This window comes from Desmodus rotundus, chromosome 7, assembly GCF_022682495.2.
Source record: "Desmodus rotundus isolate HL8 chromosome 7, HLdesRot8A.1, whole genome shotgun sequence".
Taxonomy (NCBI): Eukaryota; Metazoa; Chordata; class Mammalia; order Chiroptera; family Phyllostomidae; genus Desmodus; species Desmodus rotundus.
This window is the reverse complement of record NC_071393.1, coordinates 98,651,734-98,677,562: the sequence shown is the minus strand read 5'-3', so window position 1 is coordinate 98,677,562 and position 25,829 is coordinate 98,651,734. Positions and strand designations below refer to the sequence as shown.

The window sequence follows — 25,829 nt, the reverse complement described above, 5'->3', positions numbered from 1 at the left end:
ATAGTACTTCTGCCCCTAGCACATTGCCATGGCCTTGAATTGAATAACACTGTGGCGGTTTTGCTTTCTGACTTAAGGTGCACCGTTATGAAAAGCAGCTAGATGAAACTAAGGTCGCCTGTGAAAAGGAGCAGGAGAACATGAAGCAAAAATATGAGAATGAAGTGCATGTCTTGGAAAAACAAATAAGTGACCTTAAAAATGAAATTGCAGAACTTCAGGGCCAGGCAGTGGTGCTCCAGGAGGCTCAACATGTGACCAACTGCAGGCATGAGGAGGAGAAAAAACAACTGCAAATGAAGTGGGATGAGGAAAAGACTCTCCTGCAGGAGCAGCTGAGGCTGGAACATGAGGCAGCGCTCAAGGACAGACTGGAGCAGGCGGAGGAAAGCTTTCACCGAGAGAGGGAAGGACTTCTCCAAGACGGTGCCTGGACAGAAGAGAAGGTGAGGGGCTTGACTCAGGAACTAGAGCAACTTCACCAGGAGCAGCTGAAAAGCCTGGTGGAGAAGCATACTCTTGAGAAAGAGGAGTTGCGCAAAGAGCTCTTGGAGAAACACCAAAGGGAACTTCAAGAGGGAAGGTAAGAAAAATGGGAGAAATGGAGCAACCTGGGGTGCTGTCTGTCGCAGGCATCAGCAGTTCCAGTCAGTTAGGGACACCTGGATGATTCAGAAGGGGTAATAGACCCTTGATTCACTTGATTCTTGTCTAGTCTTTCAAGCTGTTTTGCCATTGTTCAGACATAAGCCTATCTTGGGGTTATTGAAACTGTTTTTCTTTTAAAAGAGGAGAGTATGCCTTACATCAGACTTGTATCTTTTAAGGTCACAGATGAGAATAAGGTTATTGCAAATGTGGCTCTTTCCTAGTTAAGTTGTGTTGTTTTCTGAGAAAGGCTATAAACTAGATTCTGGGCAAAGTTCCATTTCCTCCCAGATTTGTGCTTACCTTACTAATATGAAATCTCAGGTACATATGAGGGCTTTGGTGCTTCATACTCTGATGACCTCAGTGCTACTTCTTTAAATAAGAGGCAAAAACATAATGAATTTAATATGTGTGGTTTATATGCATATTCTTCTCCAAAGTATATTAAGTAAAAGGAAACATTTTTTATATTTCCCAAGTTAAGGGAATATAAATGCATTTGATCATTTATCAGGAAATACCAGTTTAAGTTTTTTGGTTAAATATCCAAAAACAAATACATTCAGAAGTATGCCAAAGAATTTTTTTTCTAAGTTTTCCTTCTAAATGCAGAATGAAGTCTTTTAAGTGAATTATAGCTGCTAGTCTTGGCTCTCAGTAGTGAGATCTCTTCTCAATATAAAAGAATCACAGAGGGATACGTGAAAACTATTTTTAGGAAGTATTTAAGTTGTTTGCTTGGCAGCTTCTTCTGTGCACAGGAAATGTTTTTTGTTTCTTTTTTTGCTTCCATAGTTGATGGCAGTTTTAGTAATGCTGTATGTTGACCACATTTAGGGAAAAAATGGAAACTGAGTATAATAGAAGAACCTGTCAGATAGAAGCCCAGTTTCAGGCTGATTGTCAGAAAGTCACTGAGAGATGTGAAAGTGCTCTGCGAAGCCTGGAGAGGCACTACTGCCAAGAGCTGAAGGAGCTCCTGGAACAGCAGCGCGAGGAGAGATCTCAGTGGGAGTTTGAGAAGGATGAGCTCACCCAGGAGTGTGCAGAAGCCCAGGAGCAGCTGAAAGAGACTCTCCAAAGAGAGAAAGCATCTTCCCTGGCCTTGACCCAGGAGAGAGAGATGCTGGAGAAAACATACAAAGAACACTTAAATAGTGTGGTTGTTGAGAGAGAGCAGCTACTCAAAGACCTGGAAGATCTAAGAAATGTGTCTGAAAGTCAGCAAAGCCTGCTGTCCAACCAGATACACGAGCTGCAAAGCAGTCGTGAAAGAGAGCTGCAGGACCGCGAGCAGGTCCTGTGCCAGGCAGGTGTCTCCGAGCAGCTCGCCAACCAGCGGCTTGAAAGGCTAGAAATGGAACGTGAGCAGGAGAGGCAGGAAATGATGTCCAAGCTTCTGGCCATGGAGAGTGTCCACAAAGTGACCTGTGAGAATGCAGAACGAGACAGAGCCGAGATGAATGCAGAAATCTCCCGGCTTCAGAATCAAATTAAGGAAATGCAGCAGGTGGCATCTCCTCCCTCCAGGCTTCAGAATGGCTGCCAGGAGATGGGAGAGGAAGAGGCAGAAGGAAGTGGAGCCATGTCCCTGCTCCAGCAGGGAGAGCAGCTGTTGGAAGAGAATGGAGATGTCCTCTTAAGCCTGCAGAGAGCTCATGAACAAGCAGTGAAGGAAAATGTGAAAATGGCTACTGAAATTTCTAGACTGCAGCAGAGATTACAAAAGTTAGAGCCAGGGTCAGGAACGTCATCTTGTTTAGAGGAGCCAACTACTGGACTTTTTGGAAAGTCTGTGGAACAAACAGAGCCATTTTTACTGCAGAACCAAATGAAGCAAGTAGAAAGTGTAACCAGGCGGCGCATCCTAAGTGACCTACAAGATGATGAGGTCCAGGATCTGGGCAGCACCGGGACGAGCTCTGTTCGGAGACAGGAGGTCAAAATAGAGGAGTCTGAAGCATCCATAGAGAGTTTTTCTGAACTCGAAAACAGTGAGGAGACCAGGACTGAGACCTGGGACCTGAAGAATCAGATTTGTCAACTTCAGGAACAGCTGATTATCTTACGTGCAGACTGCGACCGAGCTTCTGAAAAGAAACAGGACCTACTTTTTGATGTTTCTGTGCTAAAAAAGAAACTAAGTGTGCTTGAGAGAATCCCTGAAACTTCTTCCAAGTATAAATTGTTATACGAAGATGCTAGTAGAGAAAATGACTGTCTCCAGGAAGAGCTGAGAGTGTTGGAGACGCACTACGATGAAGCCCTAGAAAACAACAAAGAACTCACTTCAGAAGTTTTCAGATTACAGGATGAGCTAAAGAAAGTGGAAGAAATAACTGAAACATTTCTTAGCCTGGAAAAGAGTTATGATGAGGTCAAAAGAGAAAATGAGAACCTGCATGTGGTTGTTTTAAGACTTCAAGGCAAGATTGAGAAGCTACAAGAAAGAGCAGGGCTACAGTGTGACTGCTTCTCCTTCTGGGAAGCCCATTTAAAGAACCTGGATTGCAAAGCCGATGGAAAGGTACTTGAACTAAATCAGACACTGGGAGCATGTGTGCCAAAGGTTATGAATGTACACCAGGTTATAGAAGAACATTATCAAGAAAACCGGTACCTTGAGCAGGAGAATACACAGATTTTAGAAAAAGTAAAAGCACGCGAAATTGCCTGGCTGCGCAGAACAGTCCGGACGCATGGAGAAAGGCCTGGAGAACAGAATCAAGTTATACTAGAGGAAAACACTGCTCTCCTAGGCCTTCAAGACAAACATTTTCAGCGTCAGGCTATGATAGCAGAGTTAGAACTGGAGAAACAAAAGCTGCAGGAGCTGACTAGAAAGTTGAGGGAGAAAGTCACTAACTTAATTAAACAAAAAGATGTACCTTCTCAAGGAGGCAAGGAGGAAGAGCTGAAGGCAATGATGCATGACTTGCAAATCACGTGCAGTGAGATGCAGCAAAAAGTTGAACTGCTGAGGTAACGTATGTACCTTCTACACCTCACAGAATCCCACAGAGCACCTCACCAAATCTAACTTCTGCTGCTTGTTGTACCTAGAGAAACTAACCTGTTAGTCTTCAGGAAGAGCAGTACTTTAGACTTCCTTCTGCTTCTGTGTCATATTAACAAGTAGAGTAACCTTGCCTAGGAGGCATTCCCTTCCTCTGTCGGAAATACATGTCGTTCATTCAGGTGTGAAAGTTCATAATGGAGAGTGCTGTTTAACCACGAGCATCATCACTGTGTGTGAAGTCTTTTAACACTTTTCTAGCACTGCATTTGGACGGATAGATTTTTTGTTGTTAAATGTTATTTTCCTTATTTTGATGAAAACCTGTTACACGAGAATGAATGCCTTTTGTGTATTATTAACCTGCTTGGTAGATAACTCTCTTCTGATACTAATATAGGATAAATGTGTTTCGTAACTTATAGTTTTTCCTGCTTATACCCCTTGAAGGTACATGCTGATATTCTGTAAACAATAGAACTTTATCTTAGAACATATAATTTTATTGAGGAGCTATCAGATTGTAATAAATGCGCTTGAAAATAAAGACAGAAATGAAACTCCTTGAACCACTGCTTACTTGACTTTATAAAACATGATTGCAATAGTCTTCTTGGAAATTTGGATTTTAAAAAACTTGTAAAATATCATGTCTGAAATATCTTAATGACATGAGACAAAATAATTTAATTCTGGATATAAGTTTTCCTCTTCTTCAGATGATTTTCAGTTCTAAAAAACAGGAAATAATGGAATGAAAGAAGTCACAAAGTAAACATTACTGTGTGTATTTCAGTATGGCCCTTTTATCCACGTAGTGAATTTTCTTTGTCTGGTACCTTTGGCCTAAAACTAAAGCTAAGACAACTTAGCCATATGGTTTATGTCCGTTTGAAGCAGGTAGTACCTGAGACTGAGATAAAGTTATTTGCTCAAAGCGGTATTGTTGCCACGGAGAAAATCAGCAACCGGAGTGGACCTTGCGTCTCCATTCTGTCTCTGTGTTCAGGCGTTTTAGCCACACTTCCCTAACCTCTTTGCGTGAAATTCTTACTTCCTGTAAGAAGCGAGTCAATATGTCACAGCTCCATTTCTAAGAACTAAAAGACTACTACTAATTTAGACTTCTCGTTTTAACTGGCATGGAATACTTGTTTCATTGGAAATTACTAGAAAGAATTTTCCAAAGATGCCAGATGACTGCCTTGTTGTAACTACTTTTTTTTTTCAAATCTCGGTACTTCAGATATGAATCTGAGAAGCTTCAAGAGGAAAATTCTATTTTGAGAAGTGAAATTACTACTCTAAATGAAGAAGATAGCATTTCTAACCTGCAATTGGAGAAATTAAATGGATCTCAGGAAGAAATGTGGTAAGACATATACTTAAATTTTCTTTAGGCATTTTTACAAGGACTAAAACTATTTTACCTCAACTTTGAAAGCCTAACTCTTACATTATGTTTTCATTGTCCCTTTAGGCAAAATATAGAAACTGTAAAACAGGAAAAAGCCACAGTTCAGAAGATGGTTGAAAATTTAAAGAAACAGGTAAAGAGTTAATATTTCCCAGTGCTTCTTGAGTCTGAAATTTTCCTTTTTTTAGGAAATTGAAATTTACAAAAAAAAAAAAAGAAATTTACAAATTTACGGGACACGCTATTGAAATAACTTATGTAGCTAGTGGTGGTAAGGTTGTAAAGCCGGAGTTTCAAAATATAAACTCACCTCATGCTGACGCTAAACTAGGTTTTTGTTTTTTGTGAATAGGTGAATTTTTTGTGTCTAGAAACTAGGTTTCTATTTTTGGTGGGTATAATAATGTATTATTATTTCTTGACTCTGAGTGCTTACTTAATACAAGCTTTATGTCAGTGGGAATGGGTAGATGATAGCTCTAAAACCAAACCTGTGTAATACTAGCTCTGTCCGTCCTATCGTTTTGACTATTAGCTCCTTCTTGTTTTCTCACCATGATTGAAGGCAGAAAGTTAAGGACAAAATTTCACCGATACTGACTACCAGTTAATCAGTATGTCTTTTCACAGATCTTTATGATTTGTTCAGATAACTTGTGACATTCAATACCTAATTTGTATAATCTCAAAACATGCAGTTGTGTAGGGGAAGGTCATTTACAAATCTGTCTGGAACAGTCAAAAGGCAAGGACATCCTGAGAAAAGAGAACTTGAAATGGACAAGGTATTAACATCCCAAGCGTATTTTGTACACTCACAAACGGCAAAACCCAGTTGAAAAATGAATAATTGATATGAATGGTCAAGTCATAGAAAAAAGAATACAATAAATAAGAAGATGGTTAGCCTCATTAGGGATTAGGGAAGTGCAAATTAAATGAGTTTTCTTTTTTACCTGTCAGATTAGCAAAAAATTAGAGAGGGATATCATAAAGTATAAAAGAGGTGATGAGGAAATTAAGGTGCTCATACCTTGCTGATAGGACTGTAAGTTGGTACCACTGTGAGGAAGATATTTTGAGGATATCTGCAAAAGGAGTAATGTACATGCATGCCTTCTAACCCAGCAGCCCCACTTAAAAAAAAAATGATCCTAAATACAAAATGCTACCATGTGTAAATGAATTTTCTCAAAGATTGTTTTGTTTCTTCATAATTAAAATTCAATGCATTATGCAATGTCTTGATCCATAGAATATTCGACAGCCACTAAAAAATATAGCACTTTTTATATAGCATGTGGTGGTTTCTGAATGCACTGACTTGGAAGATAAGAGTCTGTAAGATATGGTAAGTAGGAAAAAACCAGGCTGTCCTAACATCTGAAAAGATTCCAATTTTTGTTACAAAGAAGAAAAGAAGCTCTGTGTGTGCATGGGTTTTGTGTATGCACAGAAAACCATGTATGGCGGGATACATACGTATTCCAGCTGTGCGCAATGGCTACCCACGTGGAGTGGGATTGGACTGAGTGTCTATCACTTCTGCATACACTTCTGAATTGACTGAATTTGTAACAATTACTCTGTATTATTCCCGTTATTAAGTGTGTGTGTAACAGTATCTACATAGCGAGGGAACAAAACAATTAGTCTCTAAATCTGTTTTTTAGCAGAAGTAGGGTAACTAGTTTTAAAAACTTATTTCAATTTTAATTAGATTTCAGAATTAGAAACCAAAAACCAACAGTTGGATTTGGAAAATACGGAACTTAGCCAAAAGAATTCTCAAAATCGGAAAGAACTGCAAGAACTTAAGCAACGTCTGGCAGAAGCGCTGTGCCAGAAGCAGAAGGTGCCAGAACACAGCACGTTTGGGGAATGGGAAGAAGAAAAGTCTAATCTGAAAGAGGAACTGGAACACCGTAAAGTGCAGGTCTGGTCTGCAGCCACCATACGGCCTTTTTGGAGGGAATCCCAAGAAATAAAAGAAATGCTTGTGTTAAATTTCTTGTACCTAAGGTCTTAATAATTAAAACTGCAGTACTGGCGTATGAACAGACAGATATAATGTGTGTACACTGATGGAGCACACAGAGCCTGGTTTCTAAACACCTTTCTCCTATAAAAGGAACCAGGGCTCCTTGGAAAAATGATTGATTCCAAGGCTGGGACGGGGAAAATTCAAGAAGAGCCTGGAATATTTCATGGTGCCAGAAGGAAAAAAGGGCTCAAAAAAGATTGGGCACATTGTGGCCAAAGGTGGAACAATTTCATCAACAAAATAAATAATCATAGTATAACATAAAATAAATGTAGGATAAAACAAACATCTGTAGGCCCATACCTATATAAAAAACTGAGTAAGTAAATAAAGGGGGGGAAAAACACTGTCTTCCTTATAGTAGAATTCCAATTAATAAATATAGAAAGAAAGAGAAAATTACTATAAGGCTAACATCAGAATAATAATTATTGTAGACGGAATCTACTGATAGACACCAAGATTAATAAGCAGACGTTTGAGGACAAACTGTTTACACAGCCTCAAAGTATGTCCCCCAAGAGAAAGATAATAACTTCACTATGGAGAAATTTACAAAAACTATCCTAGAAATCATGTTCATGCCATTTAAGAGAAAAGTCTTTGAAAAGAAGTTTTAGTTAGTTCCATGGAGAATAAGGATGAATGGTCATAAAACAGTGTGTCATTGAATTTGCACTAGTGTGTCCTTAATGCTGCCTTTTGTGACCCTACTAAGTTTCCGCAGACTAAATGAATGTGGATATTATTTCACTTTTTAATTTTTTTCCTAGTCCTCCACTTTAGTGTCTTCTCTGGAAGCAGAACTTTCTGAAGTTAAAATACAGACCCATATTGTGGAACAGGAAAACCTCCTTCTCAAAGATGAACTGGAGAAAATGAAACAAGTAAGACGGTGCTGCTTAGGAGGGGTCCAGGGGAAGGGGGCTCGTAGAACAATATGTACCCGATGCTCTTCTGGTTTTTCTAGCCACCAAATGTCCCTTTTACTGAATCACGTCAACTAGCATATTGCTTAGTCAAGCTGAGGACTTGAAGTACAACTCTATTTGTAAGGGTTACTATTGCTAAGTCTCTAAATATTGTTCTAGTTTGTAACTTATATGTGTTATAACCTGAAATTCTATTGCTTCATATAAATGAATCACAACCACTTCAGTTTAAGACATTTGTTGTTCTACTTTTTCCAAACCAGGTGAAAAAGTAATATGTTTGTCTAAAAAAAAAAGGTCACTTCGGCTTATAACTTCAGTAACTGTTATAGACACAGTTATAGACACAGTAACTATGAAGACACAGGTGAAGCTGGTCCTTCTTACCCCTTTTTCTTATAGCGAGTATGAGGCATCTGTCTAAGGCATAAGGGTGAATTCTAGAGCATTATCAGGGTTGCAGTCTCACAAATTTGGCTTTCAGAAGCCTATTTCAAAGTTTCAAAGACTTAATTTTAAGTATAAAACAGGGTTCACCTTAAAACTATGTCCCAGACATTGTCCTATTTTTTCCTTTATTTTGAATTTTTCAGTGAGTACAGGAATCTTTCTGTTTGAAAGAATTTAGTTCACTTTATTTAATTTGCTTCACTAAAGGATTACTTTAATAGTACATTTTTAGATGATAAAATTCTCTCTCTTGTGTCTGTTCAGCTTGTGAGCACAAAATTGTCTTTCCCTGAATGCTGAAATATTGAGTCTCTACCACCAAGTGTTATGTTCATGTCGACCTCCAATTGACTCCTATCAGTCTTAATTTCCTAATAGGATTCTAAGACTCCCGGGGAATTTGTGTCTCTCATGATGCTTAGTACAGTACTGGTTCCTAATGGGGGCTTTAATAGAACCTTTTCAAGTCAGATGCCACTGTACAGAGTATATCTCTTCTGCTGTAACAGAAGCTGTCTGTACATATAAACAGTGCAGAAGTTAAAACTCACAGGGCCCTGTTCTGGTGGATAAGTGTTACAAAGTTGTTATTACCAACTTCATCCTAATGAACTCGGGCATATTGTCCTTCTTTACCTTTTGAAAATCTGTCTGTTGTTCAACCTTTAAGGTGATAATGATCGTTCCAAATCCACAGCATGGGACACATGGGCGGTGTGACTTTGCTAAGCTAGCGATCATAAGAAAAGGCGCAGAGCACGCTGAGGAAGGACATCATTTGGCACATTTCTATTGCATATTTTTTACAGTGGCATTGATGTAAATCATGGCAGGCAGTTGCTTCGTGGCATTCTTTTGGATCACAAGAGTGGAATGGTGTCAGCCCATTGTCCCTGCCATACAGCTGGGACCTACAAAGCATGGGCTGCTCTATATGACCTAATGACTCCTCGTTCACAAAGCATTTTTATCATCTGTTAAATTGAAAAGGAACACCAGTAGCACCAGCGGAAGTCACACGCCAGTTTGTAGACACCTAAAATGATACATGGCTTTGTGAGGGTCTGGGAGTGGGGGGGCAAGGTAGTGAGGGAGGGAGAGAGGCCCTTCATGAAACCAATGCCCAGGTACTTTAAAATACATTTTCCTACATCCTTCTCACTTGTTTAGATTTGTAAGGTATGCTAGATTTGTTGCTGGTTAAAGACAAGATTCAACCCTTAAAGGCTATTTTGTCACCCTATTACTAAGCTAAACGTAAAAGAACTTCAGGTAGGAAGTAGAAGGATGGCCATAAAATCATAATGATGATATAGAATTGAAAATTTGAAAGCCAAGTGAATTGGAGGGAAATTAAAATTGTATGCACTGTGGAAAAGAGTTAAGAAGTGTAAGAAACAATCAGTTTCTTTAAAGCAGTAGTTGGAGGAAGGTGGGGGTTGCTCCCCCACCCTGGGACATTTAGCGATGTCTGGGGATGTTTTTGGTTTTTATAACTGGTACGTGGGGAAGGGGAGGGGTGCTGCTGGAATCTAATTGGTAAAGCCAGACATGCTGCTAACCACCCTACAGTGCGCAGGACAGACCCCACAGCAAAGAATTACTTGGCCCCCAGTGCCAACGGTGCTAAGGTTGAGGCTGAAAAGAAACGAAAAATGTCTTTAGCTTGTCCAATTCCATAAAGGGGAGAGGAGGAAGCCAGTGTGTCTACCCCAGCAACATTGTCCTAAGCAGGTCAATTTGGACATCTTCCACAGGGAAGAGTACATGGAACAAACTGAAAAACATTGTTTTACCTTTAAACTTGCCTTTGTGTTAATACATTGTACTTGGTTCATACAAATTCTATAATCTTGCCTGAGATTTTCGAAGATTTTTTAAGTTAAAAAAGAATGAGGAAAATGTATTGTGTTATATGTACACAAGTTAAATGGATGACAGGATGTCAGTATGTTACTAATGCTACCCTGAAAGTAAAACACAAAGCTAGGACCATTATTTATCAGTATCTGTCTGGTTGCATCTATCTGAACCGGCAGTCGATTGGAGAATGGGGAGAAGCTTAGCAGGGAACATTGTATTAAAGTTAACTGTAGACCCCGAGGGTTTAGATGTCCTCTGAAATATCTAGCAGCAGCCATGAAAATGCCCTGTTTGTAAATACCCTTTTATAAATATGGGCATGAGGTATGACGGGAGGGCTCATTTGCTTATCTCTTACAGCTGCACAGATGTCCCGATCTCTCTGACTTCCAGCAAAAAATTACTAGTGTTCTAAGCTACAATGAAAAACTGCAAAAAGAGAAGGAAGCTCTGAGTGAAGAATTAAATAGCTGTATTGATAAGGTAGTAAAAATAAGATAACTTTTTACCATAATTATACAGTGTGTACCACGATGAGCATTTCTCTGTGTGCACGGGCCTAATCGTTAGCCTAATTGTTCCAAAGTCTGCTGGAACAGCATTTCAGCCAGTATCACGTGACCATAGAGCTGAAGCCATGATTTTAACAGCAGTCTAAATTAGTTGTTTAATAACTATATTATTAAATACAGTAATACAAAGTCTCATTTTAATATGTAGCCATGCTACTTAATAATAGTATTTAAGTCTGTCACTATCTAGTTATATATAATATAAATATATTGTTCTATTTAATAATCTGAGATCTATTGAACAGACACTTTTTTCCCTATTGCATTTTCCCTAGCAAATCCAAAACACTGCTTTTGTCCCACCTGCCTTATTTTCCTGTTATGGTACACTCTTGAGATTTCTAACTGCTTTGTGGTTCACTGTGTCTAACCTTCAAAATATGAGGCAATGAGAAAGAAAAATGGGAATCCCCAAAGAAAAGAGACTCCTCAAAATTAAAGGTAGAAAAGGGGGTCAATTAGGAAAATTTCTTTCACTTTGCTCTGTCCCCCATGTAAACAGATGGTATTTGATCTTTTCAGTGTAAGTGGAGGCACATAAATTGAGACTAGATATGTTTGCAAAAATGCCCTATTACCTTTTTCCTTTTCCCGAAACAGATGGCAAAATCAAGTCTTTTAGAGCACAAAATTGCTACAATGAAGCAAGAACAGAAGTCTTGGGAACACCAGAATGAAAGCTTGAAGTTGCAGCTAGTGGCTTCACAGGAAAAGGTATGTGGACAATTCTTGTTTTGTCTGCGCAGTTAATATTTTCCTGTGTCTTCCAACAGAACCTACAGAAGAAAGAACGTTCCAGGTGGAAGTGGCCTAAAAGGGCTCAGAATCATTCAACTTGACTAATATTTGATACATGCATAACTTGAATATTTCCCTCAAAGTTCATTATTATGAGATTATCTCATCATTATGAAATTACTTATTTATGAAAGCTTGAGAATAGTGTGTAAAAAGAACTGCTTGTTCCTCATTTAGAAATGAGTTATCTAAGGCAGGTTCATGCCCTATTACAAAGATCTGTATCACCATTCCTTTTACCAATTTAATTTTTTTAATTGAAATAATTGAGGTGTTAGGAGAGACTAGGGTTCTAGAAGTATATATTTTTATTTTCAACTAAGAGGTTCTTTACAAACCAACACCACAGGCTTAAACATAATTTCTATAAAATTAGGTAAAACCATCTTTTGTGGTGCCAGTTGGTACTCATTGGTTCTGTAAGATATCAGTTGGTAATACACCAGATGATTATATCAGCAATATCTTGCTCTAGGCATAGTTCATCACTGTTGTAAATATAATTCAACATCTTGTAAATATACATAATATACTGAGTTTCCACCGAGCCATAGTAAAGAGCTGGAGATAATAAGTAGAAACAGAAGGGACCCAGGGGTTATCTTCTCCAAGCCCATTCATACCTGGACATGCTGCAGGCGAGGCCACAAGGATTGGGGTTACAGTGTGAGGTTGCTCTCCTCATGCAGGTTCAGAGTTTAGAGGACACCCTGCAGAACGTAAACCTGCAAATGTCCCGGATTAAATCCGATCTACGAGTGACTCAGCAGGAAAAGGAGGTGTTACAACAAGAAGTGATATCTTTACATAAGCAACTTCAGAACGCTGGTGACAAGGTAATTTTCTTTTTTTATGGAGGTATAACTTTATACAGGAAAGTATACACATTTTAAGTATGCATCTTGGTTATTTATATACATGTATATGTAAAATATATTTTACATATCTCCGTGTCTGTGTTTGTGTAATCACCACCTAGTTCAAAATATAGGACATTTCCAGCACCCAACAGGCTCTCTTCTGCCCCCTGCAGTTGATAACCCCAAGGGAACCACTACTTTCCCCTCCGCACCCTAGATTAGGGACACTTGTTTCTGAACTTCATATAAATAGAACCGTGGTGACAAGGTCACTTTTTGTATTGTGCAAGTCAGAAGACCATGACTAAGTTGTTTTGTTGTAAAACTAAAACGTTTTGATGTTGTGGAAAGCGCGTCTCATTTTTAGTATCACAGTGCTGCTTCATCTGTGCACAAATGAAGAACGGTGTTACGGATGTCACCCTTGGGTTGAGATTTTTGTCCTTCCGTAAAAGTAGGCATTAATTCAGTTATTTTATCTCTCGGTGATACTTTTCAACTGTGATTTAAAAAACAAATAGTTTCCATTTTTAAAAATTACTTTTGAGCTAACATTTTTCTCAAAGTGAGATGGTATCTTTTTAATGTTCTGACTTAAAAGGCTTACCTAATTCTGTTGCCTTTTTTATTTTTTAAATCAATTTTCAGGATCCCCAAAGTCACTTTGGGAGCTTAAAGTGTACTTCTGTGTTTAGGCCTCAATTATGTGTGCACCATGTGCTTTGGAATCTAAAAAAGGATATGATCGCATGTGTGAAAATGGAAGTAGAGTTGAGCTTGTGAAAGCTTTCAAGTTAGCAGTGCATTTCAGAGTTCCCTCTGTGTCCTCTGTTAGCCAGGAGAGTAGTTATCTGGGTGCAAGGCGTAACTTCGTAAGAATGAGGCCACTGATCTCTTTGTACTTGTGTCCTGCATGGAAGTGGGACTTGTCATTCAGTCACCATTGCTATTAGACTTGATGGGGACATTTTGCCAAAGACTGTTTTAGACAGAGCGTTTACACACCTTTTTTTTTAGTCAAACCCCAATAACATTGTTTTATTTATTTCTATCTGTGTGTGTATATTTACATATATATGCACGTGTGTATACACACGTACATATACGCTTGCTCTCATTAGAAGACAAAGATGACAGTTGAAAGGTACTTACTAAAAATTGTTGGCATTAGGTAAACATGACCCTCAAAACCAGAAATCAGCTTGTTTTTAAGGTTTAACGCCACACCTCTCTCTTAAGAACTGGGCCCCAGAAGTCGCCAGCCAGCCATCAGGATTCCACAGCCCGCAGCAAGGGCTGTCTTGGGACAAGTTGGATTATCTGAGGAATGAGGAACAACAGCTGCTTCGGCAAGAGAACGAGAGACTCCAAACTGTGGTGCAAAACACCACAGCAGAACTCACATACTCCCGGGAGAAGGTAACTGGAGATGCTGTGCATGGTGGCATGTGTTTGAAAATGCTTAGTTAGATGTGAAAACGAATGTTTGATGTGATTGAAATAGTTGTAAGGTATGGATTTGAGTGTCCTCTTACAGCAGACTTATTTTAAGAATGTTTATCATTCACTTTCATTAAAATTTATCCTGATATGTTTATACAATATTATTCATTTTTGTATGAGCAGTTCTATCAGTACATGAAAATCTGTGATTTTAATCCTCATATCCAAACTATAGACTCATGGAAGTTGTTAACTCTACTTTACTCTTCAGTAGGCTACCACCGAGACTAGTAGTACAAAAATGGCCAAACAAGACCCAAATCTTGTTGGTCTAAGTCCTTGTAAGAGAAAAGGTGCCCCTTTTCAAAGGTTATTTCCAGGTTTAGAGGCCAGAATGGTCTTTAAAGATCATCTCTTCCAATTACTAATTTGATGCTTAAGTTCTTTACCTCTACTAAGAAGTGAACCAACTTGGTTGAACCTTTACTTAAACACCTGTTTCAAGGAATAACTTTCTGAAGAGCCACAGATTTTCATTTAGCACACCTACTGTGTGCCACAAACTCAGCTGTCACTGAAGCTGCAGTGTCAAGTAAGACAGACGTGGTCACTGTCCTCATGGATCTCCGTTGATGTAACTATTTCGTTTCAGATGTGAAATAGAGGGGACTGTCACCTCAAGTCCAAGCAAAAGTGCCCAGGACTGTGTTTTCTTGACTTCTGGCATTTGGTAGAGCCAGAAGTCCCCCTCTTTCCCAGGGTGTTCCTTACAGTGTTGGGTTTTTAGAGCCAATTAGACTAAAAATAGATTTACCTAGAAAGGATCTTTCTGAAATACAAATGAAGTAGGCTTCAAAAACTAGCCGACTTGACTGATAAAGTGTTTTTAATACAATGATACCCACGTGGTGAATAAAAACTTTCCATATGTTCGTGGTTTGTTTTGCCCGGCTGGGTGATTATGTTAGCGTTTCTTCCTCTTACATTTATTCTTGTTAGGTCCTTCAGCTGGAATCCACCCTTCTCCCCACAAAGCACCAAAAACATCTCGACCCACCAGGCACTGTGAAGCCCACAGAGCAGGAAAAGTTGAGCTTAAAGAGAGAGTGTGAGCAGTTTCAAAAGGAAAGATCTCCTACAAATAGAAAGGTGAGTTTTTAAGCGTTTATACCATGTGTCTACTATGTTCTGACTGTGACGTGTCCCTACGTGTGCATTTCTTCCCGCGGCTTCCGAGGAAATGACTGCAGTGGCATGTGCTCTTGTTTTTCCTCACGTCTGTGTTCCGGTAACCTTGTCAAACAGTATGCTGCTTTTTGACGGAGTGATGGTGAAAGGTGCAATTAACTTTATGCTTTCATAAAGAAGATGGTTAATCATCTTTATTTAGTATTACAAAGCCTTCATAAGTTAGTAAAGTATGTATTAGGAACATATACTTAACATCTGTATGATCTATTTCTGTGAAACAAATTAAAACAACAAACATTTGTCTTACAGTTTCTGTGGGTCAGGAGTTCAGAAGCACCTTAGCCGAGTGCTTGTGGCTCAGGGTGTCTCATGAGGTTGCAGTCCAGATATCAGCCTGGGCTGTATTCATCTGAAGGCTTCACTGGAACTGGAGCATCCACTTCCAGCTTCATTCATATACCTGTTAGGGGGAGACTTCTTTTCCTGCTGACTCATTGCCAGAGGCCTCAGCTCCTTGCCCCCTGGCCTTTTCTCAGGATGTGGCAGTGAGTGATAAGAGCAAGAGACCCCAAAACACCAGCACGGAAGCTCTCGTACCTTTTATAAGCTAATCCCAGAAATGATAAACACCATTATTTCTGCTGTATTCTCTTGCACATACAGACTCTCTACCCCTGGGAGAGAGAGGCGGGGGCCATGCAAGGGTGTGAAGGCCAGGAGGCGGAGATCGTGGGGCACCATCGTGGAGGCTGGCTACCGCGTGGTGAAACCTGTGCGGCGCAGTTCAGTTCTTTGTTCCATGAAGTTAGAGTTGTAGGCCAGTGTTACTCTGGGAGTTCTTGTTACTTGTTTTTCTTTCTTTTACTAAACTAAAACTCAGTTTTCACTGTTCGCTTCTGAAAGTTATGGTTTGTTTAAAAATCTGGCAAGAATGGTGATCGTTTATTTTGTTATGAAAATTTCATAATTTTTTTATTTGTCAAAGTTATGATGACCTTCGGCAGTAAGAAAAATAGGTGTGCTCTAAAGCTGAAGTGTCATTTAATTTTAGATACTTTCAAGTAAGCTTTTCAAGTAAGACGGTGGTTTCATCTAGCTACTCACTAAGGGAAAAATCTAATGATAGGTTTTAACTTAACAATGAGTTAAGTGTAGTCTTGAGAGACTACACTCTGTTGGACAGTTCTTGCTACTTTCTTCATCTCTTCTGGTGGAAGCAAAAACTAACGTTCTAGCATATTGTCATATATTTTCTATTTAGCAGTGTTCCAAATCCCAGTGTTCTCAAGCTCATTAGATTCTTCCTATAATAAAGAGCATTCCAAAAATGGATACTCATAAAATCTTCAAATTTCATCTTTAAAATTAAGAAAGGAGTTATAGAATCAGGTTTTATGTATTCCCAGTTTTAAATCCTTAAACTTTGCCTTAAGACAGTGTTTTTTCCACTGCAGATCCATAGTAGAGAATCATAAAATTGATTTAGGGAAACATCAGCATTTTTATTAATAAACCATACCACAAAATATGAGTACATGGTAAGGATGAGTATTATTTCTGAAAGTTTTCCTTCAGTGACATGTACTTATAACTACTATACATGTATACGTAACAAGTGGGAGTGGGTGTATTTTCTGGGTCGCACGATAAAATGTATTTCACACAATGAGTGGCATTGAAGTTTGAAAGCCAGCTCCCTTAAGAAATCTGCTCTGTGTGAGGAGTGGTGATTGCAACTACATTACTTAAATGTAATAAATGCACTGACTTGTTTGGTTTGATTTCCTTCAAGGAATGAACCCAGCTTTCTTTCAAGAGCTGAGATTTCTGACTAGTGTAAACTTGTCAAAATAAAGTAGAGCAACTCAGATGGAGGTTTTGCTTTCCTTTGTTTAAAGGGCATTTTTTTTGTTTGTTTTTTAACAGGTCAATCAAATGAATTCCCTTGAACAAGAATTAGAAACAATTCATTTGGAAACCGAAGGCCTGAAAAAGAAACAAGTAAAACTGGATGAGCAGCTAATGGAGGTATAAGCTTTTAAGCAAATGGCCTTAGCTATGAAGAATATTTTAATCCATGAATGAGCCATTTGTTGGGAGAGCCTAGCATAGCATTGAATTCATATTATGAAAAAACGTGAAAATCTAAGTATGCTGCCAAGCGGAATTCTTTGGTCTATCTTAGCAAGTTCGATGGACATTTTAGTTTAATACACAGTCATGGAAATTCATACCGCTTCACAGAGGAAGGAATGATGCTGACTGTCCTGAAATGTGAGGACCTGTTCAAGTGGCAGGGACTGTCCAAAACTAGCCAAGAGACCCACGGCTCTCTTGCCTTTGCTGTGGTTGTAACAGTTTCCTGATACCTTCCATAATATAATGCTTTATAGATGTGACTGCTCTCTAAGAGCCTCTTCAGTTAGGAAGTCTATGCAGTGTATTTGAGAACATTAGCATTTAGAAGTTTAACTTTCTTGTGTTGCCACTGTTCTTTACGTTAGCAACTCAGCACTGCCCTGGAAGAGGTACAGCTGTTAAACACAAAAATGGATTTGTGAACTTGTCAGCCTGGACACTGGGTTTCAGTCTACTAGACTGCTTTCTGAGTACTGAGAACAATGATGGCTGTGAAACAACTTATGTAAAAATCCTCCCTAATAAGTTGTAATTTCATTGAGATGCTTTGCTTTGGGTAGATGGAAATATTAATCCAATGTTTATGAACTGTAGAATTTTTATGAGGTAGGGAGGCATGAGTAAAAAATGCCTTTTTTGTGTGCTGTTAAAAAGTACTATGTATACAATTATTTTTAAGCCGGAATTATCGGAAGGAAGAGAAACGTTTAAGTATTTTTATGAAGCGGGGCACATGCAAAGGTAACTTTAAATAGATGCTTGGTTTTTAAATGTGAAACATGGGCAAACGTATCACATTGACATTTAAGTGATCACTGAGGTTTCTGTCACTTTTATGTCCTCTGATTTATTCAATAATAGGGAGGTTACTGACTTATGAATAGTGAAATCCAAAGCATTTTTTTTCTTTCTCTGACAGCATAAAATAAATGTCATAGGAATTTATACTGCTTCAAAGTTTCAAAACCTTGAGCTGTGGGCTGTGTTTAGATGCAGTTATGCTTTTCTGATGAAGTAATTATATACTGTAATGAATAAGAAATCTGAGTCTAAAGTTGCTGTGTCTACCTCCACACTGAAGAATAACAGGGTATATACTCCGTCACTACTAGATCGTCTCCAAACACTGCCAGCCAGCCAGTTCTCCCACTTGCTCTCACTGGCCTTGGAAACCCCCTTATCTCCCAGCCCCACTTTACATTATTAGCCATCCTAAGCAATTTTTCCAAGTATTTTTCTTCCTGGTCTAGTAGTAACTGTTTACTAATGGATGCGGAAGTATACTTGGCACTAGAGCTGAATAAATAAGAAGCATGAATTTTCAATGGGAAGACTGAAAAGAACATTATATACTATTCTAACAAAGCTTTCTTTAGGAAAATAAGACTGAGCTATTACTCTGTATAGACCTGAACAAATTGGATTTTTTAGTAGTGTTATTGAAAGATAACTCATATACTGTAATTCACCTATTTAAAGTGTACATTTCAATGGTTTTAGGTATATTATATTAATTTTTTAAATTGTGATAAATATATGCATAAAATTTGCCATTTTAACCATTTCTAAGTGTACAATTAGGTGGTGGTGATTACATTCATGATGTTCTGGAACCATCACCACCTACTTCCAAAACTTTTAATATCTGTACAATTTATATACAAATGTAATTGTTGGTTCTTTGTAAGTTCTTACTAACTAAAGCACACATATTCAGGTATATAAGACACTCAACTTGTACTCTTCTTTCTCTTTTTATAACTCATACTTTTCTTCTTTTTATAACTCCTGCAATTTTGTTTTTGTTTTGTCTGTGGCTAACCTGTACCTAGAACTCTGTGGTTGGAACTAGCAGAGAGGGGTGCAGTTCTCTGCCTGAGATAGTGTGTGAAGGTAGAACATTCTCTTTCAATGAATTTCATAGCATGGAGACATCTCATTCAATTCCTCATACATGTAATCACTTCTACTGACTGTAGCAGTTAATAAGTACTTAAGGAAAGAGCCAGTATTCATTTTCATTGTGCTTTAACTGTGGAATATGTTTCTTTTTACATTTACATCAGGATTTTCCTCAGTATTTAAAACTCAGTATTTGAAGACATGTGATGAAAACTATCCCACTGATACAAAATCACGGGATCATAATTCTCGCTGCACCTTGCTCCTGAAAATAAAGTGGTAGATTTTCTGAATCTATAACATATTTCAAAATGGGTAATGGCCCACCTCAAAAATTTAGATGGACAGAAATGGATAGTGGCTCTGAAGTTTCATGATCACCTTTCATTGTAGTTGTGTCTTAGAGGACCTTTTCCCTTCTCACAAGCCTGGAGGTACTTCCTGAGATTAGTACTTGTTCATATCTGTCGCATGCCTTCCATTGAGCCCTGCGTCTGCTGGATGTGTCGACAGATGTGCATTGGCATGACTCACTGGCCAAATGCGGTGCATTCTCTTCTTCTTTCTCCCCTCCCCAACTCTGACTGGCATGTGATATGAATACCACCTCCTCATTGTCTTCAACAAGTGCTTGTATTCCACGTACTTCAATTCCCAGGGGTTCTGGGATATCACCCTATGCCTCAGAATTGCCTGTTTTACTGTGCTATTTAAAAATATTAACATTGATAAGCTAAGATCGGTTCAAATAATTTTAGATGCAAGATTCTTTGAAAAAATATTGCTAACTTGAAAAATACGTAGTCATTGAACGTTTGCTTTTAAGAATCTTTATGAATGGTAAGTTGCAAGCCTCTGAAGCATAGCCACTCTCTCCCCTTCATGTACTCCAACCCTGGTGTGGTTGTTTCTTAAAGAGGGATAATTAAATGTTCTGGTGCACAGGTGGCAAACACAAGGCCCACAGGCCAAATCCGGCCCTCCACCTTGTTTCTACCCAGTGGCAGCACTGAGCTCTCGCTCAACTGTTAAGGAATAGCTACATTTATACAGTCCTAAAATTATATTCAGCCCTTTGAAGGCAACCTCGAGGCTGATGTGGCCCCCAGTGAAAATGAGTTTGAGACCCCTGTCTAGTGTAAGAAAAAAAATGAGATAGAATTCAACATGTACCCCATACCCTTATACTCACTCAAGAGTGAGGAAGACCAATTTTAAGTCAAACTTTTAAGAAGGACTACTGATTCATTAATTATATTGTCTCCCAAGTGAAATGATTCTTCCCATTTACTTCTTACCCAGACTCATGTGCTATCCTGATTTGCAAGTTATCAGGGGGTCAGGCTTCATTACTCTCTGCTTAACACTTTCAAGGGCAGGTGTGTGCTCGAAGGTGCTGCAGCTGACCAGGGCTTTGTCCTTGTCCTCCAGATGCAGCACCTGAGGTCCACTGTGATGCTTAGCCCATCCCCTCACGCTTGGGATCTGCAGCTGCTCCAGCAGCAAGCCTGTCCAATGGTGCCCAGGGAGCAGTTTCTGCAGCTTCAACACCAGCTGCTCCAGGCAGAAAGGATAAACCAGCACCGGCGGGAGGAACCTGAAAACAGAACCTCCGAAACCAACACACCACAGGTATGAGGCTCTTGTTTTCCTTTAACAGAAACTCAGATCACCTAATTATTCTACCTATTTATTTGAAGTTATACCATTTGAAAGGTGGAGATAAAGAATGTAAATCTTCTGTCAGAACTGCGGTGCCTTTTTTCTTTTGTTTTTTGCAGTGCTGCTTTTGAGCCCTCAGCTTCTATGGGTAATTAAGTGTTCTGGGTCTCCTTTGCACATCGTAATTGATGATAAAGTATCAGGATAACTTGTACCTAGTGTACAATCTTGTCTGATGCCAAAAATATTGTAGAATTCAAGTGCAGTTCTAGGACATGTATTACTAACAAAGCTTCCTGGGTCTTCTTGTACCAGAGGCGTGCAGCCTGCTGAGTTCCGTGGCATTCACAACTAGGGACTTTTCACAACTAACAGAGTCAAATCTATAGTCAGTGACTTTTTAGTTGACATAGTTCACTTAGAGTTTTTTTTCTTTTTTTAAATTATTTTTAAATTTTTATTGTTATTCAATTACAGTTGTATGCCTTTTCACCCCATCCCTCCACCCCACCCGAACCCACCTCCCTCCCTCACCTCCACTCTCCCCCTTGATTTTGTCCATGTGTCCTTTATAGTAGTTCCTGTAATCCCCTCTCCTCACCATCCCCTCCCCAACATAAACAAATCAACACTTAAGAGTTTTTCAAACTACATCATATAAAAAATCATTTTTAAGGTAATAAAGATCCTCCCCTCCCCTTTGAATTAGCATTATCCCAGCTCACTACCAGACACTTTACATCACCTAGGTTTTCAAATAGTTATTTCTCTTTTGTGCTTCATTCATAATCATCCTTTTTCAGAAGTCTCTTAACTCTTTGGTCTTGCACATTTAGTTTATTCAGAATTGGAAATACAATTAAAAATACTCCTTAGTTTGTAGAATTATAAATTAATTCTTTCTGGTTTGAATGCTCTTTTATTTTCAAATACTTTGCTTCTCAGTTGACATTTGATAAGGAATTTCCCAACTCTTTTTCCGTAATCCCCTCCAAGTGGCTTTGCAAAGTCACACTCACACTATAATTATACATTAGAGCAGTTCTCTTTTCCTCTCCTAACATCTATCTGTGCTTTGTCATGCTGTACTTCTGTCATTTTCTTTCCAGCAAAACCTTTAAAAATGTTTTTCTTTTGTGCTTTAAAATCCATGTTTTTAGAAACTTCCTACATTCCACTTCAGTTTTCAAATATTAAAATTAAGTTCTTGAATAAAAACTGTGATGGTGGGCTATTAGATGCTTCAACTCTTCATTACAGAGTTCATTCATAAAACCTTGACCTCATTTTTTACTGGACATTTTAAACCAATGACTAGGCTAAGATTCCATTCATTGCTTTCTCATGCACACTGTTATCAAACCGTGCTCTTCCCAGCCCACCCACCAATGTTTAAAAATAAGTAATCCCGAATTAGTGGAAAAATAATTGTTCCAGTTATTTCAGGATTAGGTAGACAAAAATAGGTTAAGATTTTCATACTAAAACGGAAAAGTTCCTCCAGTCAGACGGCGGGGTGGACTGCTCATTGCTGTCACTAGAACGCCACCACGGGCTCTCCTGTTTCTGTAACTGAGCTGACACTAGTTTTAAGGATATTATTAGAATTTGCACGTTGTCTCTGTGCGTGGAGTGATGTGATTTCTTCTGCCTTTGTGTTGCGTTGCCTGCATATGTGGTGTTAATGTGTGTGTTTTAAAAATTGCTTGCATTATAAATGTGTGAATTTAGATTCCTCCCAAAAAAGCATAATCTGGACATCAGGGTGAAGTGTACCACTTGCCTTCTTTCTCTAGGCCTTGCTACCGGAGCAGCGAGCAGTGCATGCAGACTCCTACAGAAGGATTGGGCACCTGTGAAAACTGGGCTGCTATTGATGGCATTTCTTACCATGGCAGACACTCAGATGCACACACCCACACACCCACACACACCACACAAACGCAGAGACATAGCTGAGGAATGTTTTGGAATCAAGTGCTCTTTTAAATTATCATTATTATTATTATATTATTATTATTATTATGCCTTTGCAGTATTATGTCTCTTATTTATTTAAGTAGAAATGACAGAGTTCGTGAATCAAATTCACAAATTTCAGCTTGTGGGAAATCATTTTATTTATACCATTTAAAGAGTGTGGATTTGAGATTCTTGAAAGGATGTATTCCATATATTTTCTCATTCCATATGTTGTAACTATTTTTAAGAAAAGGTACTACTTTTATATATGGAATTTGAAGAAAATCAGGGTTTATTTATACTGTTTTGTATGAGATGTACAATACTTTTTTGACAGGAAATTTTTGATGAAACAATAAAATAAATTTTAAAGATGACTGCCTTTGTTTTTCCTCTTTCCCCACTCTTTTGCCATGCTCCTTGTTCTTTAAATTAATTAGCTGTTATTGTTTTTTTCTTGTTTTGCTTTGTTTTATTTTTTTAAGGCAAGTGGAAATCAGGCATTTTCCATTTCATGTTTAAATTTTAAACAGCCATTCTATCTTTTAAAAGGTAGGATTTTTTAAAAAGCTAGATGCTTTCAAAGCCTGATTTCTCGAAATGTACTTTCCACATTATACTTTGGCTACTACAGGTTTCGTCTTCAAAGTAATCACATGGTTTAGGTGTTTCTTTTATGTTTGAATAAATGCTATTCTTAATACACTGGCTTTCAACTCATGTTTGGTCATTCTGTGTGATTTTTAAAAGCTGGTTATACCATCAGCCACTAACCCCTGAGTTCTTAACATTTGAAGAATTTTTTTTTAATCAGAGATTCCTTTTGTGAACATTTCAGTGGACTGTGGGGAGGGGGCCGTCACTTGCACCGTAATGCGAGGAGAGGAACAGAAGCCAGGGCTCTCCTTCAGTTGTTTGTGGGCAGGAGACTCTTAATTTTAAATCTGTTCAGTTGATAAATGCGTCCTCCAGCCCCACGTTTGCTTCACATGAACAAGTCAAACTGGAAACAAATGAATAGAATAACTGGCAGGAAGAAGCTGATTATCATGAAGAAACACTAATACTAATGAAGAAACACGGTAATCAGCCGTTTCCAAAGAAAAACAGATAATGCGTATTTCAAGCTGAGTGGGAATGTTAGACAGCCGAGAATAAACTCAGTTTTTGTTTTGTTGTTAAGAGGCCCACAGTATTGCAAAGACCAAATCACAGATGGGAGGTTGCTAACCATCTTTTAGCTTACTTTGGATACGTATTTTATTAAAAGTACACACAGGTATTGAATTGTGGGTTTTAAGAATTTTGCTTTATCTCAGGGGAAGATGGTAACACAGGTAAGATTCTTTTTTTTTTTTTTTTTTTTAACCTTTGGTTCTTTCGGATAGGATTACTTTTCTAACATGTACAACCCATGCAGTGTTCAGAACTCCCATAAGAAATCCACCCTTCCTGTTACAGAGGCAAACATTTGCTGTCTTTTCCCCAGGCACCTTATGGGGAAAATAAACTATTAGTGTTTTCACTTCAGTGTGGCATGATTTTCAAATGATAATACATGGTTCTTTTCTTCCCTGCAGGAAAACCAGGAACGACTGGTAACCGTCATGGAGGAGCGAATGATGGAAGTTGAACAGAAACTGAAACTGGTGAAAAAGCTTCTTCAGGAAAAAGTGAATCAGCTCAAAGAACAAGTGAGACTCCCAGGTCATCTCTACCCACCCATCTTACATTCCACTTTTAACTCATTTTACATTCCTTTATTGCCATTAACTTGTTAACTGTTATCTGATAAGGGCAAACTCTACTATCAGTGTATAGAAGAAGTTAGGATTCACCTTCCCCTGTACGACTGCAAAAATAGGAAGTCTGTATTCTACATTATTTTTTTCTAAAGCTCTTTTAAGGCATAGTTTGTCCACAGTTTTAAAAATGTGTATTTGTTAACAGTGTCATAGATTTTTTTTTTTTTTGGTCCAAGACAGGAAACAGTACTCCTTAAATTAAAAAAAATTTATATTGGTTAAAAAAAAATGGAGGATAATATATAGAACTTTAGCTTTCCTGCTTGCCACAGCTATGATAACCTCAAAAAGTACCTTATGGCTATAACCAGATTCAAAAGGCTGTGCTTTGAATGAGAAGCCAGACCCTGAACTCTGACCACTAAGTAGCCTGGACCTTTCAACCTTCTGGTGGCAGGTGTGGCCTCCATGTTTAGAAATTATATGTACAGACACTAAAGAGACATGCAAGAAAGGGCTACTTTCTAGGAAAGTTGGAGGCAAACTGGTAGGGGTTGGCAAGAAGAAGTTGCCCAACCAGGTTTCCTAGATAAGTAAAATTTAGGAAGAATAATCCCAAGAGAGGGTCTTCATTCTGAGGTAGACAGGAGCTTTCCTGTGTCCTATATCTTAATATACAGAATGGAAACAAAAAGTCCTATAAAATAACCATTTATTGATTTACCCTTTAATCATTAGTTTATTCAGTACATAGTTACTATGTGCCAGGTCCTGTTGTAAGCACTAGAGATAGAGCAGTGAACAAAATAAAATTGCTGCCCACATGTAGCATAGTTCACCTCTAAAGTATTGAGCATTTGGCCAGTAATAATTTCAAAAATAAAGAAAATGGGGTCCACTCTATTTTCAATAGAGGGGAATGTGAGAAGGAATACTTGTTGCAATCCAGAGCGTTTAAAGTTAAGTTTCCTAAAAGCCTCTTAAACCTAGTATTGTGCATTGAGTAAGGTTTTAACAGGTGAAGAAATGCAAGGGCATTCTAAGCTACGGAAACATCATGCAGTTATGACAATATTTGGGGCGTGGACATCTGCAAACACTTTGGCATTAATAGTTTGGCATAACACTGTCATGGGAGAAGCAAGAGAAGAAACTAGAGATAGGGAGGAGCTGGCCATAGAG

General features: G+C 38.5%; 1 protein-coding gene across 11 annotated transcripts in view; it reads left to right on the top strand.

Moving 5' to 3' along the window:
• The window catches only part of NIN (ninein), a 92,786-nt gene that overhangs the window by 63,761 nt on the left and 3,196 nt on the right, over nucleotides 1-25,829 (top strand). For 6 of the 11 annotated variants that reach the window (XM_071221996.1, XM_071221993.1, XM_071221994.1 and 3 more), the window contains 14 exons: nucleotides 78-583; nucleotides 1,489-3,633; nucleotides 4,914-5,039; nucleotides 5,148-5,217; nucleotides 6,805-7,020; nucleotides 7,902-8,015; nucleotides 10,734-10,856; nucleotides 11,546-11,659; nucleotides 12,433-12,579; nucleotides 13,843-14,022; nucleotides 15,046-15,195; nucleotides 17,164-17,265; nucleotides 20,710-20,910; nucleotides 24,483-24,596. In XM_071221996.1, coding sequence (XP_071078097.1) covers nucleotides 78-583; nucleotides 1,489-3,633; nucleotides 4,914-5,039; nucleotides 5,148-5,217; nucleotides 6,805-7,020; nucleotides 7,902-8,015; nucleotides 10,734-10,856; nucleotides 11,546-11,659; nucleotides 12,433-12,579; nucleotides 13,843-14,022; nucleotides 15,046-15,195; nucleotides 17,164-17,265; nucleotides 20,710-20,910; nucleotides 24,483-24,596 — 4,308 coding nt within the window. Of the gene's footprint in view, nucleotides 1-77; nucleotides 584-1,488; nucleotides 3,634-4,913; nucleotides 5,040-5,147; nucleotides 5,218-6,804; nucleotides 7,021-7,901; nucleotides 8,016-10,733; nucleotides 10,857-11,545; nucleotides 11,660-12,432; nucleotides 12,580-13,842; nucleotides 14,023-15,045; nucleotides 15,196-17,163; nucleotides 17,266-20,709; nucleotides 20,911-22,736; nucleotides 23,274-24,482; nucleotides 24,610-25,829 lie in introns of those variants that run through there. The other 5 variants (XM_071222000.1, XM_071221999.1, XM_071221998.1 and 2 more) reach the window with 4 other exon arrangements.